General features: G+C 35.2%; 1 protein-coding gene across 4 annotated transcripts; it reads right to left on the reverse strand.

Moving 5' to 3' along the window:
• Positions 1–3,572: 3,572 nt before the first annotated feature.
• On the reverse strand, positions 3,573–14,984 carry LOC121257619 (RNA-binding protein 1-like). Of its 4 annotated transcripts, none has more exons than XR_005939248.1 (7): positions 14,733–14,984; positions 8,886–9,007; positions 8,544–8,781; positions 8,391–8,452; positions 8,237–8,318; positions 3,718–4,014; positions 3,573–3,618 (listed from the first exon to the last, which is right to left on the reverse strand). XR_005939248.1 is itself a non-coding variant. In XM_041158723.1 (7 exons), the coding sequence occupies exons 1-6, from the start codon at positions 14,824–14,826 to the stop codon at positions 6,508–6,510; spliced, it is 702 nt and encodes a 233-aa protein (XP_041014657.1). In that variant the 5' UTR covers positions 14,827–14,984; the 3' UTR covers positions 6,043–6,368; positions 6,492–6,507. The 4 variants fall into 4 exon arrangements, 3 of the variants coding, with proteins under 3 accessions (XP_041014657.1, XP_041014658.1, XP_041014656.1); XM_041158723.1 differs by lacking the exons at positions 3,573–3,618; positions 3,718–4,014 and adding exons at positions 6,043–6,368; positions 6,492–6,611; XM_041158724.1 differs by lacking the exons at positions 3,573–3,618; positions 3,718–4,014 and adding exons at positions 6,043–6,403; positions 6,492–6,611.
• Between the last annotated feature and the right edge of the window lie 1,408 nt (positions 14,985–16,392).

Below are 16,392 nucleotides of genomic sequence, written 5' to 3' on the forward strand. Positions count from 1 at the left end.
CTAACGTACCATATTAAGTCGCGTCAATTTGTAAATTTTACTTTTGTAGAATATTTTGTGGTTGAAGTATTTCTCCAACATTTTTAATAGCTCAAAAACAAAGTAAGAAATCTCTCTAATCCATGCGTCTTTTTTTTTTCTTTTTTTTTTAAAAGGCTTAGGTTTATTCGATCTACTTAGAAACTAAAGATGAAGTTTTAGACGATGATAGAATATAATTTAGTAACTTTGGTCGACTTAAATTTTCAGGACAAATGACAATTTAGCGTGATAATTATATCCTCGTTATTCTTAACCTTAAAATATTATATACACACATATTAATTTTCCAAGACAACATGAAAGGGGCAAGTTTTAACATCAACACAACACAGGCAACATTTATCACCTTCGCTTGGGTGAAAACCCCATGATCTTACCATTCAGAGAGAAAAAGCCTATGACTCTTCTGATTAATTTGATGTGGTCAAACGGATTTCTGTTAGATCATATTAATTATTTTTTAAATGGAGGAATATGGGAATCTGTTTGAGCTTAAAGTGGGATTATATTTTTATACTAATGATTTTAAGTAATTTCTAGCTTTCTCGAACTGAAATACAATACCACCATAACATGCTTATAAGGAGGAAACAATTCTCCTCAAATTGTCTGAACTTGAGAGTCTCAAATAGAAGAGAGATAGATAAGTCAAGTATATCATATAGTATTTATTGTTCATTTAAATATGCCGAACAACAATAAATACCGGCATATGATTCACTTAATATGTTTATCTCCCTCTCACTCTCAACCCTCAAGTTTGGACAAAAACTTAAAAGAGAGACCTTGATCCATACCATATAGGAAATAACAAAAGGGCGTGATTTTTTTCCCTTCCCTCCAATTTCTTCTAATCTGCTTGGTTCCTAAGAAAGTCTACAGGTTGAAGTTATTTTCTTTCGTTCTATCTCCAAGAAATGATATATTGCCTGAACTTAAAAAATTAGTGAATAAAAGTTCACTTTAATTGGAATAAGTACATGTATACCTTTCGACATACATCCTTATATGTTATTAAAGTAACTCAATTGTTCATTTTTCAAAAGATGAGAATAAACAATGGGAGGGAAGCTTTGAACATCCATATCCATATATATTTGGACCATATGGTAGGTAAAAGAGAAGATTAATCTATCACCCCTTTACAGTGGTTTAGATTTTCTTATATGGGTTAGATATGCCTATATCTTTTCTATATGATAGGAGTTTAATTGTCCATATCCTGATCTTCAACTGAGAGGGAATAAGATCTCTAAAAGTTTTGATGTATTATAATTGAAAAATTCTTCTCATCAGCTACTATTCACAATTACACACCTCACACCCTATGAAAAACATCCCTATACCTTATGAAAAACACTCCCACACTCTATGAATAAAAAAAAAAAAATTCCACGTCATATGTAGGGTGTGTGATATAAACAGTTGCTAACTTGTAGCAAAACTCATTCTAATTACATGGAAATAGTTAAATCTTAATCATATTTTTAAATTAAATAGTTGGTATTTTTATCGTATCATTATTTATTTATAATAAGTGTTTGGTTTTTAGAGCTAGTTGTTCCTAATTATAATGTGATAAAATATTGAGAATTTAATTTGAAAGAAATAGTCAAGAATAACAATTACAAATTTTAAAAGTAATAAAAAAATGAGAAATGTTTTAGCTGCAAATAAATTCTACATAAGTAAACCCACAAACCGATGTGATACATAAGATTGTAAAACTACTTCTATTGTAAAGTAGATCTAACATATCACATAAAATCATGTCAGTTAATTACGAAAAAATATTTTTTTATAATTTTATGATTAAACATAATTATATATATATTTAAAAAGAGATATTTATAGATTTGACAACATTAAATATCATAAGTTAGATTCCAACACAAAATACATTAAGATTATTCATTCTATTTAAATAAGAAAATATATCTAAGAAATGATATCAAAATTTTGTAAATTGCTATACTCTCCTTAAAACTAATCCCTTTTTCTTTATACTGTCTTTCCATGCTTTGAAATATTGTGTAAATTAACAAAATTAAAATTAAAATTAAAATAATTTGCAATTATGTTTGGCATAGTAAGTGGCAAGAGATGAACCTTTCTAGCTGCTTTCCAATATTGTGCGTACCAACGAGCATACAAATTACAAAGATAGGTCAGTTGCGATAGATGTTGCATTTTTTCATCAAGCGAATCATGTACGTACGTGCTCTACATTGTGTGTTGTCTTTTCATGCATTCTAGCTTTTTCTTCCTAATCATTTACTTTTTCTGTCTTTCTATATATATGATTACAATAAGTTTGTAGGTCAAACTAATATTTAACACACATTAAGCAGATAGGGAACTTTAGACTTCTAGATGTAACTTACAATTAGAACATTTTCATCCCACTTTCTAAATTTTTTCTTAAATTTTAGCTAAAAAGAATATTCCCTATAATTTTATCATAAAAAATTTCTACATCGTATTCCTTATCATTTATCTATTCTATTAAAATAATATTCTTTTATTCTTTCTTTATTGCTTTATTACTTTTTTTCACTCACTTTCATTTTCAAACTTAACTACTCAATATTTTTCTTATGCTTTGAACTATTACTCTAGTGACTATTTTAAACAAAAATTTAAATTATTTTTTTATGGGTACGATAATATTTTTAAAATTATTATTTAAAATTATAATAAATATGAATATGAGAGAACATGTAGATGATTGGAAAAAAAAATTCATTTTATTTATTAGAATAAAAAAGATGACTTACGAGAGAAATAATGATTTTCTATATTTGGAGAACTATTATTCATCCCCTAAATCAAAATCCTCGGCTTTAGCATCTAAAGTTTGAGGGGGATGTTGATGTATATTTGATAGGTCTAGAATCTTACACTAATATTGTTTGAATATTATGGTAATATTGTTAAACAATGTAAATACTCTTAGGTCAAAAAATATTGTAATTTTTTTTTTTTATTTCCTTACATCACTTGCCTTCTTTTTCCCTATAAATAAGCCATCTTACAGCACATAATCATTCAATTAAGAAATTGAAATTCCATTCAAATTCTACTCTTACTTATTTTCTTCAATTGACATTCCCATATTCACCATGGTTTCAGAAAGAACCAATTAACATTCCCGTAACCGAGGTTTCCGAAGATTCATCGCAGTTCAGCAAGTCCACAGATAACAGATGCCTCAAGAAAGACACGGTCCAATGGTAAAGTCCAGGGACTGCCCTTCGGCAGCATAAGAGTTCCTGTGTGTACCAACCATTACTGCTATGTCTACCACCAGTAATAACACCAATTTTCGTTTTTGAAGAGGGTAGTGCTATAAATTATAGCTCTTTATATATGAATATAAGAAACAGAAAACAAAATATACCTGTGTCATGAACATCGACCTCGGTGAAATCTTCATGTAGTTGCCAAGCTCAAAAGTCTGCCAGCAAGATTTAGAGGTTGAATCATGTTTGATGCATCCAAACACCTTGAAGCACATGCATCATGAGTTGCAACATTCAACCCCGCGCGGCATCTGAATCGGCACCAACAGATGCACTAAAGTGCTAAATATCAGCATAACTTCCATTTTAACAATAATGCAAATGGAACAGTGGTGAAATATGGTTTAAACATTATCGCTTGACATTTATTTACCTGGTTTGTGGTGGCGGTGATGACACCAATTGGAAGAGTGAAGAAAAAGGGAAAATGGCAAAAGCTAGCAGTTCACCCCGCCAAGGAAATTATAGCTTGACATTGTAATACTCGCAAGCAAACATTATGAGAGCAATGCTGAGCACAAGTATGACATACTTCTTCATAAGCTTGGTATGTTCATCCTTCTCTTTCACTCACTCCGAAAGCGCCCTTTGGCTTTGCTTCCATATACCACACAGCATTCGACCGGTGCAACTCAAAAAAAAAACTCTTACAATGGCTTTATATACAGGGCTATGGTTACGCCAAATAGATCAGCAAACTTCTAAACAGTCAATTGCTAACTTAAATACTATCTTAAAAGAAAAACCTGGGCTATAGAGGCAAAGCAAGAACATAAATGGGCATTTCTGAAGGAATTCGAAAAGGAGTGAGTATATATGCACACTTCTATGCATGTATACAAAAACACATAAAAATATTTCAAAGGGAAAATAATGAAAGAATAGATCATAGTCTATTGATAACTGGATACATGTCACCATTTTTTCATTATCCATATAACATTCGTCAAATATCTTTATATATATATATATATATATATATATAATTTCTTCATCCCACAATAAATTAAATTCGAATCCAAAACAAGTGAAATTATTATTATTATTTTTTTTTTAAAGAAAGTATAGGAAACGTATAATCGTTGATAGTTTAGCTCCAGTAGTACTTGTCCGTAGTATTTCTTTGAAGTGGAAGAAGTCAACAGAAGAAGAAAGACAAGTAGATTTGGGGAACAGAGCTCGGATCAACCGTGCGTAGCTTTAATACTGCCTTCATCTTTACGTTATCCATTCAAAATTTCAAAGAGAATTTTACTCCAAATGTGCTATCTCGTCAGGTACGTAATATCTATCTACTTAGCTTATTTCTGACGACGTCGTATTCCACCCAGCAACCGATACTTTTAATAGTATTCTCATCATAAAATGATTCAAGGCTATAAGCAAATTTTCTTCGTTACTAGTTCAGTACGGATAGAGCAGTAAATGACCTTTTTCTCCTTTACTAATATAACAACTCTCTTACAATTTCCATGTATATAGATGGATAGATAGAAACACACCTTTTTACAAAAAAGAAAAAAATGGTTAAGGCTTAAAGCAAATAATTCTCAGGAAAAATAAATAAAACAACAAAATCTCAAACCAAAAAAGAAAAAGAGAGAGAGAAAAAAGAAATAGGAACTCAAAGCTCAACATTTTAGGGCGTTACAACCCAGATTTTCATGAAATTCACCTTTGTATCAGCCTTCCCAACAAGTAAGCCCAGACTAAATGCATGATCATATCCACTAACTCCCCTATTCAAGTAGCCAAGTTAATCACACCATTATTCTGTCCTTGCTAGGATTATCTTACTTGTATACAATGCAGCAATGGGGTCATAACACAGTATTCTTAGAGTCATCAAAAGCGCCGGGTATCACAATTTAAAAGAGACAGGAATAGTCCTCAAACATCAGGCATATCAGCATCCAGAAAAAGGGATGAGCAATATATGGTTTGCCCAAGCCGCCTCCACTTAGCGGAATAAATACCCTCTTTTTTGCAGAAACTTTCATTCCATGATTGCATATGCATTATGAGAAATCACCGATGCCGTCGCAAGGGGATATAACGACCGATACCTCACCCTAGGAAGAAAAAAACAATAACATACAGACTACCGACCTAGTTCGTGACAATGAGCACAATGTGACCTATTTGATGTACAACCCAATGTCAACTTGATGATCAGAAAAAGTGGCTTCAAAACCCAGTTAGCAGAAGTCAAACAAATACTCAAGGCAGCACTTACAAGCAGGCTTTGAGCATTAACATCATTGTTGCAGTCATGACCATAGTCTCAGTTTACATGATAGCAAATTATCAAAATCTTGTTCTCAGATTACAAGCAAGAGATGGAATTGGCTTTAGCTTTTGGATCACTGTAAAAGCAGGTTTCCTACATCTCCTCTATATTATAGGCAACCAGAAAGCTCAAAACCAAAAAAGAGAAAAAAAAAAAAAAAAAAACCAATTGAAGGAGATGTTTTTATGCTTGAAAAATTATTCAGCAGAAAAAATAATAAGGAAACCATATATATATTGTATTCAACATATAGACTCAAACTTCACCCGCTTTCTCTACCTTTCTTCCTTTTTATATATATATATATATAAAAAAAAAAAAAAAAGTTGTAGGTAGAGATTTAAGAAACAATTTCAGGAAAATGTTGAATTGCAAACAATACATCACATTTTAATGTATAATGCTACATATTTTAATGATCACCACACTTCCATTGCTAGAAATATATGTCAAAACATATATTAGGCCTGAGAGGCGGGACAACATATAAGTTTACACCATCTCCAACTACGGATAAATATAGCAGTATTTGGAAACATTCTTTAGTAATTAAACGCAGAAATAGTTCACAGAATTCAAAAATAGAAAAGCACACTCCAAATCTCTAGCAATCGCCCCAGACTCAACGAAAACTGCAAAGTTCAAGTTGTTCCTAACAAAAGCGCTTGTAATTCACGAAACGGCAAGGCTGTTGCATTGCCCCTCATCTCATACCTCCCATATTCGAGCGAATCCTACAGAGAAGCGTCGTTCCATGATTTAGCGCAATCTATCGTTTTATAAAGAAGTTTTCTTAGTCAGCACCTATCGGTCATGAATAATAAACAGCCGAACGGGTGGAAAATAACGTTTATCACCTGCAAAACTGCAAAGTCAACGCTTGCCACGATGCCCGCCACCTGACCTCGCACCAGGATAGCGAGCAAATTGCAACCTTAAACTGACCGAGTCACGGTCATGCTCATCAAAGATATAACCTGCAAAATCGAGCTTCACTATTTCACGCTGAACATCTAGCCACGTTTTCAACGGTTAATTAGGTCATCAGCAGACAGATGATATAAGACGTGTGCATCATTACCCAACTTAAATACATAGAAAACGCAAAGTAAACCTGACAAACAGTCAACCACTTTCCCTGACACCCAAGACACATGCAGATCCACCAATTGTTTCCTGATTGTCAAAAGGGCAATCCATAGGTACAACGCACGAAAATCTGCAACCTTCCCAAGATAAAGCTCCCTCATCAAGCTTCCAGTCTCTAGTTTACACACGTAACAAAAACGAAGGAATATTTTGCCAGTGTTTCTGTTTTAGTTAGTCTGAGGTTTCAATTGGTCCAGAACAGACGAGGAAAAGGTGAGCCTAAACAGAGCTATTAATGGCATCGTCATTTGAACCAGTTAGCACAGTTTGCCGGCCATGTGAATAAATCAGCCTCCTTAACCAGTATAGGTAGCCTATTTGGCAAGTTGTGCTAAAAATCCATGAAGTCGATTAAACCAAATTTCTCTTCCTTTTTCTAAATGTGGATGAATTGCAGTCTCGAATCGAAAACCTCGCAAAATGTGCCACTCAATATTATGAACAAACCTGATGAGCCCAAGAGCAAAACTACAGTGTCAAACAATATCAGTAATAAAGGCAACCTTGTCAAATGCCAATAAGAATGGCTCAAAAAACAGAGCTGCTGATTTTGAGACGACCCGAGAACACGAGACGCAACAATAGGGTTAGGATTGGGCATAATCAAGTTGTGGTTAATTCAAGTTGACCCAAATATGACCTGATACATAAACGGGCCATGCCAGGTCAACGTAATACAGGGTCATAATGATTGACCTGTTTAATTATTCAAGTCATGACCGATCCAATTGACAGTCCTATCAAAAACCATTCTTCTGCAGTAGAACTTCCATACCCTTCAAAGTGAGTTTCTCACCTTAATTTGAGATATACAAGCTGCCGAACTAAGGATTTGCAAATTTTTTGAGAAACTTCTAAAAGTTTTGCAAACCTTTGGAAGCCCAGGGTTTCAAATTACAAAACTCCAGTGCTAATTTTTCCGTAATACGTATATAACTGTTCCTACAGAAGACACGTTTTGCTTACATGATAACAAACATGATATTTGGAATTTGCAAACTGACATTTCTTTCTTTATTAACATTATTAATTCCAAGACTCCAGTTTTGCTGTTAGTGTTCTGCTTCTCAGTAGGGAAGAACTCTTAGAGCCAGCGCAAACCACAAAATGTTATAAAATCAAGGTTAATCATAAGATTAGACGACGACAACAAATCTGAATGCTCCCCCAACCCCAACAACCATCAAACAAGCACATACGGATAAGCAGACATATAAGTGTATTTCTCCAGTAATAGCAAAACCCATGCATATCAGAAAAAGCCCACGATTCTCAGGTTTGGTATACCCTGTAGCAAAACCATCTAATGCCCTCTTTGTACAAAAATGAAAAAGAAAATTCCAGGAAAATGTGTATTTCTCCAGTAACAGCACAACAGAGACAAATACGTAACATAATGGATACAAATACACGGAGTTAAAATTCTTACAAGTAAATGGTATAACAAGCTCACCTTGCAATGCATCCATGGCAGTGGCAGCATGGGCTGGACTTACAAAATCGACAAAACAAAGTACCAGTGGATCTCCCCCAGGCTGCACAGATTAATTAATATCGGTGAATGCATCAATGTGCTTAATATTGACCATGCACTTGTATAAACTTACATGTCTCGATTCCTTGCTTACGAGTCTCACTTCTTTGTAACCAACAAAAGGGCGAAAGATATCTGTGACCACAAGTGAAGGAACAAGACTATGAAGGGAAAAGGGCAAAAATAAAAGTTCAAGCAACAGTCAGGGTAGCCTATAGAAGGATACGAGCCACTTCCCGTCGTGTACAGTTGGAGGGCAAGCCCTCAACAAATAGTGTACTGGAAGCATCAGGAGGAAGGGGAACCTCAGGCCTTCCACCTCCAAATCCCAAGGTTCGGTCCTTCACAGTAGTACCTTGTTCCACACTCCCAATACCCACAATTCGTGGATCATCGACAGCATGACTCGATAATCCCCCACCAAGTGGTCTAGCAGATTGTCCACCACCATAAGAAGAAACTTGCTGAAATATTGCATTTTACCATTAGACCTCAAAATACAATTGAATTGGGAGTGGCAAAAATTGTATCGAAAATACAAAAAACAATACAAATAATTATTTCTTACTGCACTGCGAAGGTAACGATCATAGGACGCTCCAATGGAGTCGGTATCTCTAATTCCGCGAAGCGTTCCTCTATCATCATCACGAGAAAAATAGCTGGGCAGATCATGACCACTAGGGATATCTTCAAAAGAAAACACATACTTTAGCAAATGACCAGAAATATAAACAAAATGAACAACACATTAGGTCACATTCTCATAAATAAATAAATAAATAAAATCAAATGATTCAAAAGGCAGAAGAAGATTGCATATTGATAATAGATGAGCTCAGTTAACAAATGCACTTGGTTTGTATTTGATTTCCAAGTATTGCAAATTTTCTATTTGCACTGCAAATGTATACATGATTTTGGGATTCATGTATACAGTGCCAGATGCAAGATCAAAATGAGACAAGTCTTACATGAATTTGAAGGCAGTGATGCCAGTAATCTAGGATAAAATATATTCTAAATAGGTCATTATTTAAAGAGAACTACTACAGACACAAAAATATTACACAAAAGCAAACCTACAAGCCGATGTGGTTTCATGAGATCCGTTAGATCTATTTTACAATAAAAATAACTTTACAATCTGACGTACCACATCAATTTGTGAATTTACTTTTGTGCAATCCATGTGTCTAAAGATTTTATTTATAAGTAAAAATATTATATATATATATATCAATAGGAGTAACCAAGTACACTGGACGTATACAAGAAAACACCTAGCTCATACTAGAGAGCTTCTAATAACCCAGAAAGCCCATGAAAAACTACACAAAATACACCAAACCCGAATTGGAATAGAACACACATCCCCAACCCCAAACCCTTGTTTCCCGTAAGACTAAGGCCTCGTTTGTTTTTGCAAATAAGATGGATGAATTGAGATAAAAATTGAAAGTTGAATAAAATATTGTTAGAATATATTTTTTTATATTATTTTGTTTTGGGATTTGAAAAAATTGAATTGTTTATTTTATTTTTTATGAAAATTTAGAAAAATTGTAATAATTAGATGAGATGAGATAAAAATGGTTGTGAAAACAAACGAAGCCTAATACTCCACTTGAAATTCCCTCTACGAGAACGTCTTCAGAATGCCCTCCCTTTAGTCTTCCCTTGACTTGAGCTACCACCCTTAGCGTCGTAGTTGATTGTCCAAGAAAGTCGCTTTAATTCCCTGCTTTTCTTAAAACTTGATTTGGTTTCAAGCAAGTGGCTCGCCTCAATCGCAGTGAGCATTGCTTTAAATTGGTCTTCACATCCTCCATGTGAAAGCCCCACGATATGTTGAATCTCATTAACCTTATGCAGAACTCAATCAGATGGTGAACCCATTATATTGTTTATCGGAAGAAGAGAAACTAAGGGAACATTATCCCCAGACACAGTACCCAACTGTACTCCCAACCCTAGACATTCCTCCTCACAAGCACCAACGAAAAAAACCATAATTTTCTCCTTGCCATATCCTACATACAAATCCCAAACCTCCTCAACAGCTATATGGTTGTTGTCCATTGCCGCTATCACCATTAAAGGTTCCCCCCCGCCATCGACGAGAACATTGCTTGAAGCTGCTCCACCCCCCGACGATCCTTTCTGTGCCACTTTGTCAGACCCTACTGCTCCCTTAGAAGGCATAGAACAGGTAGGGGAAGCACTACCTTCTATTACCCCATCTTCATCTTCTCAAAGAGGCTCGTCTATTTCTTCCAAAGTACTCAAGACCTTGGAAGGACCCCCATCTTCCACTGAAAGTGAACCTTGGAAAAAAGTACCAACCCCATTTGCAACTGGTGACTGAGGGCAGTCAGACGACAAGCTACCAATGTCCTAAGTGACACCGGCGTGAACAGTGATGCCAGTGTCCAATGACCCTATCTGTGATGGCGTTGAAACTCCCTTTTCTGGTGCACTTGAGGCCTTCAAACCCGTAGGATTACCCCCACCACCCCCCCCCCCAATCCGTATTCGACCCACCACCCAAGCCCACGACTTAAGTCCAACCCCTTATCCACTTTAATCATGAGATCTCTCACATACTCCATAACTCCCGTCAATTGAGCTTTGACAGCCCATAAGACCCCCACCACTTCTCCCAATGTCACTTGATAGCCTTTGTCTCCTACAAGTGCCTTACCCTTACCTTCTTCCTCAGAGCTATTCTCGGTCGGACTACCCCGCCAGTGATCTCAACACCAAGGCGTACGAGGTACCTTTGATCGAGGAAGGCCTTCCCACTATCTTTCCATCAACAAACTCCCTTCTGTTTGCATGCTTCAGAATAGCGGCTTGGACCCAGTAACACTTCGAATGGACTGCAGAAAACCTCTCCATCCAATGCCATTTGTGCCTTCCGAAATCACCAACAAACATTTCCTCCTTTCATTCTGGAATTCTGAGAGTTGCAGAAAACTACCCCTTGCATTAATATGATGCTAAATGACGAAAACTCCATTACCCATCCCCTTAGCCACCCACGAAACTGTCGTCCCACCTAGACACATGAACTTAGCCATCATTTTACTACGTTCAGAGATGCGAAAACTATTCCTCCCTCTTTCGTAAAAACGAAAGTTTTTTATTCCACCTTCAACCCCCTCTCACCTTCCATCTAAGACGAATCCACGTCAGGCATCATCATCGTCTGATCCCAAATCACAAGATCATCTCCCAGGATCATCTCGCTTCGTCATCTCAAGGAAAAAGATGTTATACGAAAATAAAATGCAGATCAAAATAGGTACTACACTAGATCTGCGCCAACGAAAATAAAATGCAGAAAAAAATCTCGGTGGCCGGAGGGGGCCAACGTCGGAGGGCCCTTAAAGGATTTGCCGGAGCCCATGGGACTTGTCTGTGGCAGTGGCGGTGGCAGAGGCACAGGTTTGACGGTCGATGTCGCCTCCGAGAAAGACAGAGAGAAAACCTTGAGAAAGTCCATGTCACCAGAGGGAGGACCGACACGGGACAACCCTCAACGAAGTCGCCAAGGCCCGTCGGCCTTGTCTGTGACAGTGTTGAGGAGTCACACACCGGTCTAGGGTGGGCGAAGGGTGGCAGCGGGTTTGGGTGCCTTAGGGTTTTCTCTCTCCATCTCTAGAGTATTTCCCTTAGTTAAGAGTTATAACTTTTCTAATGCAGACGAGCATAGTCTTTAACCATCCAGAGAATAGTTTTGAATTTTTTATTTAAGCTTTGTCAACAATTTGGTTTGCCACGAGTCTTAAGAGTCTTTTCTAGGATTTATATACATATATATACATATATGCAAATTTTTATTGAAGGAATGAGGCACAACCCAAGCACAGAAGAAGACTACAAGAGGAGAAATCAACTAAAACAACGTGAAAAGGAGCAAAATTCCTCATTATCTAGTTGGCTGGAAACTTGGGGGAAGTTGTGAGCTTATTTTCAAGATTCTTTTAGGTGTTTTTCTCATTTTGAGAATCATAGTCCTAAAAAGGACAGTAAGCTGTCTTTCAAACATTTATGTGCACTAAAATAATTTAGTTGTGCAATTTATTCCTCTTCTTTTCTTCCTTCAATATTATTCTTGGTACACTACAATACTCAAGATGATGATCATTAGACTCCATATTTTTCTTGCACAAACAATAGCAATTCACCTCAATGATGTCCCCTGCTTCCTCAGGTATCTGACATCAATATTTTCCCAATGCACTTCCAGGGAAGCAGGGAAACCACAGGTAAGGTTAAAAAATCTTTTAGCATAACTTTCACTTCAAACGTAGTCTCTTGGATGGAATCCAACCCATCCACACCTCCTCATCTTACTCTGAAATTATACATCTTCTCAAAAAAACAGAAGAAGAAGAAGAAGAAGAAATCAAACCCACCTTCCAATCTTGAACGGGTACGTTAAAAATAATATCCCATTTTGTATTTGCATATTCTCCACCACCCACTCAACCTTACAATGGCAATAGTATACAACTTTGGGTAAGATATGTTTGAAGTTTAATTCGGACACCGCACATAATCTTTTACAAGTCCCAACACTGTACACCACACCAAAAACTAACCTTAGAACCATCACCCACTACAAATCTAATAAACTTTGACAAGGAATCTCACTTCATCATTACATATTTTGACAACCCTACACCAAAAGGCTGTTTCCTCCTTAGAAAACCACCCACCCCTCAAACTCCCATACTTGGTAACGATCACCAATCTCCAAAACTCCTCTTTCTTTGTCACATAAACCAATAATGCATGACTAAATTGGGAAATATTTCAAACCCCCCAAACTACCTGATTTCATTGAGTACAAACAGTAATTCTATCCTATCTTTTTCAACCCATCGTCAATCAACAAACCTAACCTTCTCCATATACAACCCAGAACAGAAAGCCACAGATTTTTAAACTCTAAAACAATCACAAGGCAATTGTAGGTATTTTTCTAACTCTGTCCTAGATGACTTACCTACATAAGGTAGAATATCTACACCTATTCACCAAATCTGAGGTAAATCCCTTACATCCTATTGCGCGCACACACAAGTAACAGATATGAACACAACACAAAACACCACAAAATTAATACAGAATATCTTGTAAACCAAGGAGAATATAAAATAAGAGATCAATCAGTGATGAGAGTCCTAATATTTATGCCCCATATGTACAATCCTGAACTTTTTCAATACCAAACATGTCAAAAATAAAGGTCTAGAGACAAGTAATGGGACATTTAGACAAGAAAGGAGCAAAAAAATAATAAAAAGCACGACTCAAAACGATGTGTCCTCATTATGCATAGAAATCACCAATCACAAAGAAATTATATCTACTTATCCAATATAATCTCATCACCACCTCAAAAATTTTGATATCCTATGTTTGTTCCGCCAAACAGAACAATGAAATTCATTCATGTAATAATAAATTAAAAAACAGGTAAAGCTGTCACAAAGGCTATATAACACCAAGCTCAATGATGATCCTTTAACAAGAACCGATGTAGAGAATATAGTAGTCAAGACTATTCAACACATGGCCAAAACTTTCATAAGTAGCAATCCTTCAATCAGTAAAGGATTTATAATATCAAGAATATATTATCATCCCTAAAAATAAGGACACAAGAAATAAAGCATATTACTCATCTATGCCTTGAAAATATTTTTCTGACCTTGTACTAAAACTAGTACCGCTAATTATCATCCAACATCATACACACGCATGCAACAATGCTCTCATACATTATACCATCCTTGGGCTTGATGGTATAACAACAAAATAAAATTTTCTGAAACCCAAGCAATGATTTCCAAAAAATACCAGAACACAGATCAAATAGCGGAGATGATAACACTTGGTACTCGACCTCCATTAAATTTTCTGCAACTCAAGCAATGATTACTAAGAAAAACCAGAAAGCAGATACAATAGCGGAGAAAACAACACTTGGCAGCTCAACCTCCATTTGGTAGATTGGAAAACGTAATAAAGTAAAAGATATCAACGCACTAACCACAGGTTTCCAGTATGTTCAATCCCAAAAACAAAACCGAAAGAGAAAAACAAAAAGAAAAGAAAAGAACAACTCAAGAACTAGGTTTTTTTCAGCTAAAAAAAGCAATTTTTAAATAACCCAAACATTCAAAAACCGAAATTTTGCTTAATTTGAGTTTCCTAGTCCTCTAATTTTCTTTCTTTCAGCTTCTTCACTGACCAAACGGGGAAGAAAATCTACATAAGAAGACACGAGCAGCAATTACCGAAAACCCTAAATTCCATCACCTAGCAATACCAGAAGCAACGCATGATGGAGTAGCGCATAAGAGGTAAAAGTATAGCCGGAGAAAGCGAGGTTTATTACCGTAGTCGGAGCGGGAGCGTTTTCCGACAATCTGGGGGATCGACTGCGACGGCGGCTGCCGTGAGTCGCCGTACCTCCAATAAGCATCAGCCATGCGTGAGAGAGAGAGAAGACAACCGACGGGTAAGGGGGGTTTCCACGGTCCTCGAAAGTGTCTTTCAGAGACCAGATCAGAAGGAAGAAAGCAACAATACTATCGATCTCCCTCTCGTTGAAGTGTTTATCCCCTGTTCAGGTGCTCAAGATATTTAAGAGTTAAAATTAATGTCTTTGTTTTTAAGGCCCGTTTGGTGGACAGATTCAGTTGAGAGGAATTCAATTCGGTTTAATTTTAAATTGACTCTCACATTTAAATACTTAATTTTTAAATTATTAAATTTATCTCAATTCAAAATATTTTTATATATGGGACTCTTAATTTTTTTAACTCAATACTTCTTTATATGTATGACTCACAATATTTTTCAAATTCTCATAAATACATCTAAATTTATCTTAACATTCAAAGATATTTAGGGCTTGTTTGTTTTTAAAGATGAGATGAGATTAAAGTTAAAAAGTTGAATAAAATATTGTTAGAATATATTTTTTAATATTATTTTTGTTTTGGAATTTGAAAAAGTTGAATTGTTTATTTTATTTTGTGTGAGGATTTGAGAAAGTTGTAATGATGAAGTGAGATGAGATGAGATGAGATGAGATAAGATGTTTCCTGAAAACAAACAAGGCCTTAAACTCATTTTAGATGGACTCCACAAAACTCACTTCATCATCTCAACTCACTATTATTCATGAAAAATTCAATTCAACTCAACATTCAAACGCAAGTTGAGTTTTGCTTGGATTTCTTTTTTAAACTCTAATTTTAATATAAACATTGGCAATTTAGGGACCCTTTGGTTTGATGTAAAACGATTGTTGAAATAGTAATGTTATACACTACATTCTCATTTTATTTTATCTCATTATATCATTTAATGGTGATAAATATATTATTTCTTATATAGTATGATAAAAGTGAGATGGTTGTAACGTCCCGATTCAGAGGTTCGAAGAGTTAGTTCATGTTACCTAAATTATCTCTTATAATATAATTATATTCACTCCAAAAATTCCATAAAATATAAATTTATCTATTCAACATAAAAATATATGTTCATCTACAATGATACCAAATAAATATCTCAACATAACTAAAATCTTCATAAAACCTCAAAAATATCTGTCTCAAAATACCCAAAATAATAGAAAATAATTTTTTATAAGTAAAAATAATAGAAAATAATAAATCTACTAAAATGGACTCTCAAATAATTATTTGTATCATTCGGCACTTATTTTTCTACAATCATCAAATATTACTAGTACTTCATACTTTTGATTTTAAGTTCAACCATCAAAATTATTTGAAAAATATTGTGGAGATAAGGAGTGAGTTATCAACAACTTAGTAAGTACATAATAAATACTAGTATGTAAATATGAGTATTTACATAATTCAGAATGCAGAACAAAATATTTTTAGTTTCAAAATGCAGAATCATAACATGTTATAAAAAATATCAGAGTGAAAATTTAAAAATATATTCAAAAGAAGTTTGGCATAGCATAACTGAAAAATCACATCATAATAGAATTCCATGTTTAACCTCCGTGGACC

The sequence above is a fragment of the Juglans microcarpa x Juglans regia genome, chromosome 3S (assembly GCF_004785595.1).
Source record: "Juglans microcarpa x Juglans regia isolate MS1-56 chromosome 3S, Jm3101_v1.0, whole genome shotgun sequence".
Lineage (NCBI taxonomy): Eukaryota > Viridiplantae > Streptophyta > Magnoliopsida > Fagales > Juglandaceae > Juglans > Juglans microcarpa x Juglans regia.

Coding starts and splice junctions, on each gene's coding strand:
- LOC121257619 (XM_041158723.1), bottom strand. CDS start 14,826: ATGGCTGATGCTTATTGGAGGTACGGCGACTCACGGCAGCCGCCGTCG. Junction 8,453..8,543: donor TACACGACGGGAAGTGGCTC/GTATCCTTCTAT, acceptor TTGTGGTCACAG/ATATCTTTCGCCCTTTTGTT. Junction 6,612..8,236: donor TGCCATGGATGCATTGCAAG/GTGAGCTTGTTA, acceptor TCGATTTTGCAG/GTTATATCTTTGATGAGCAT.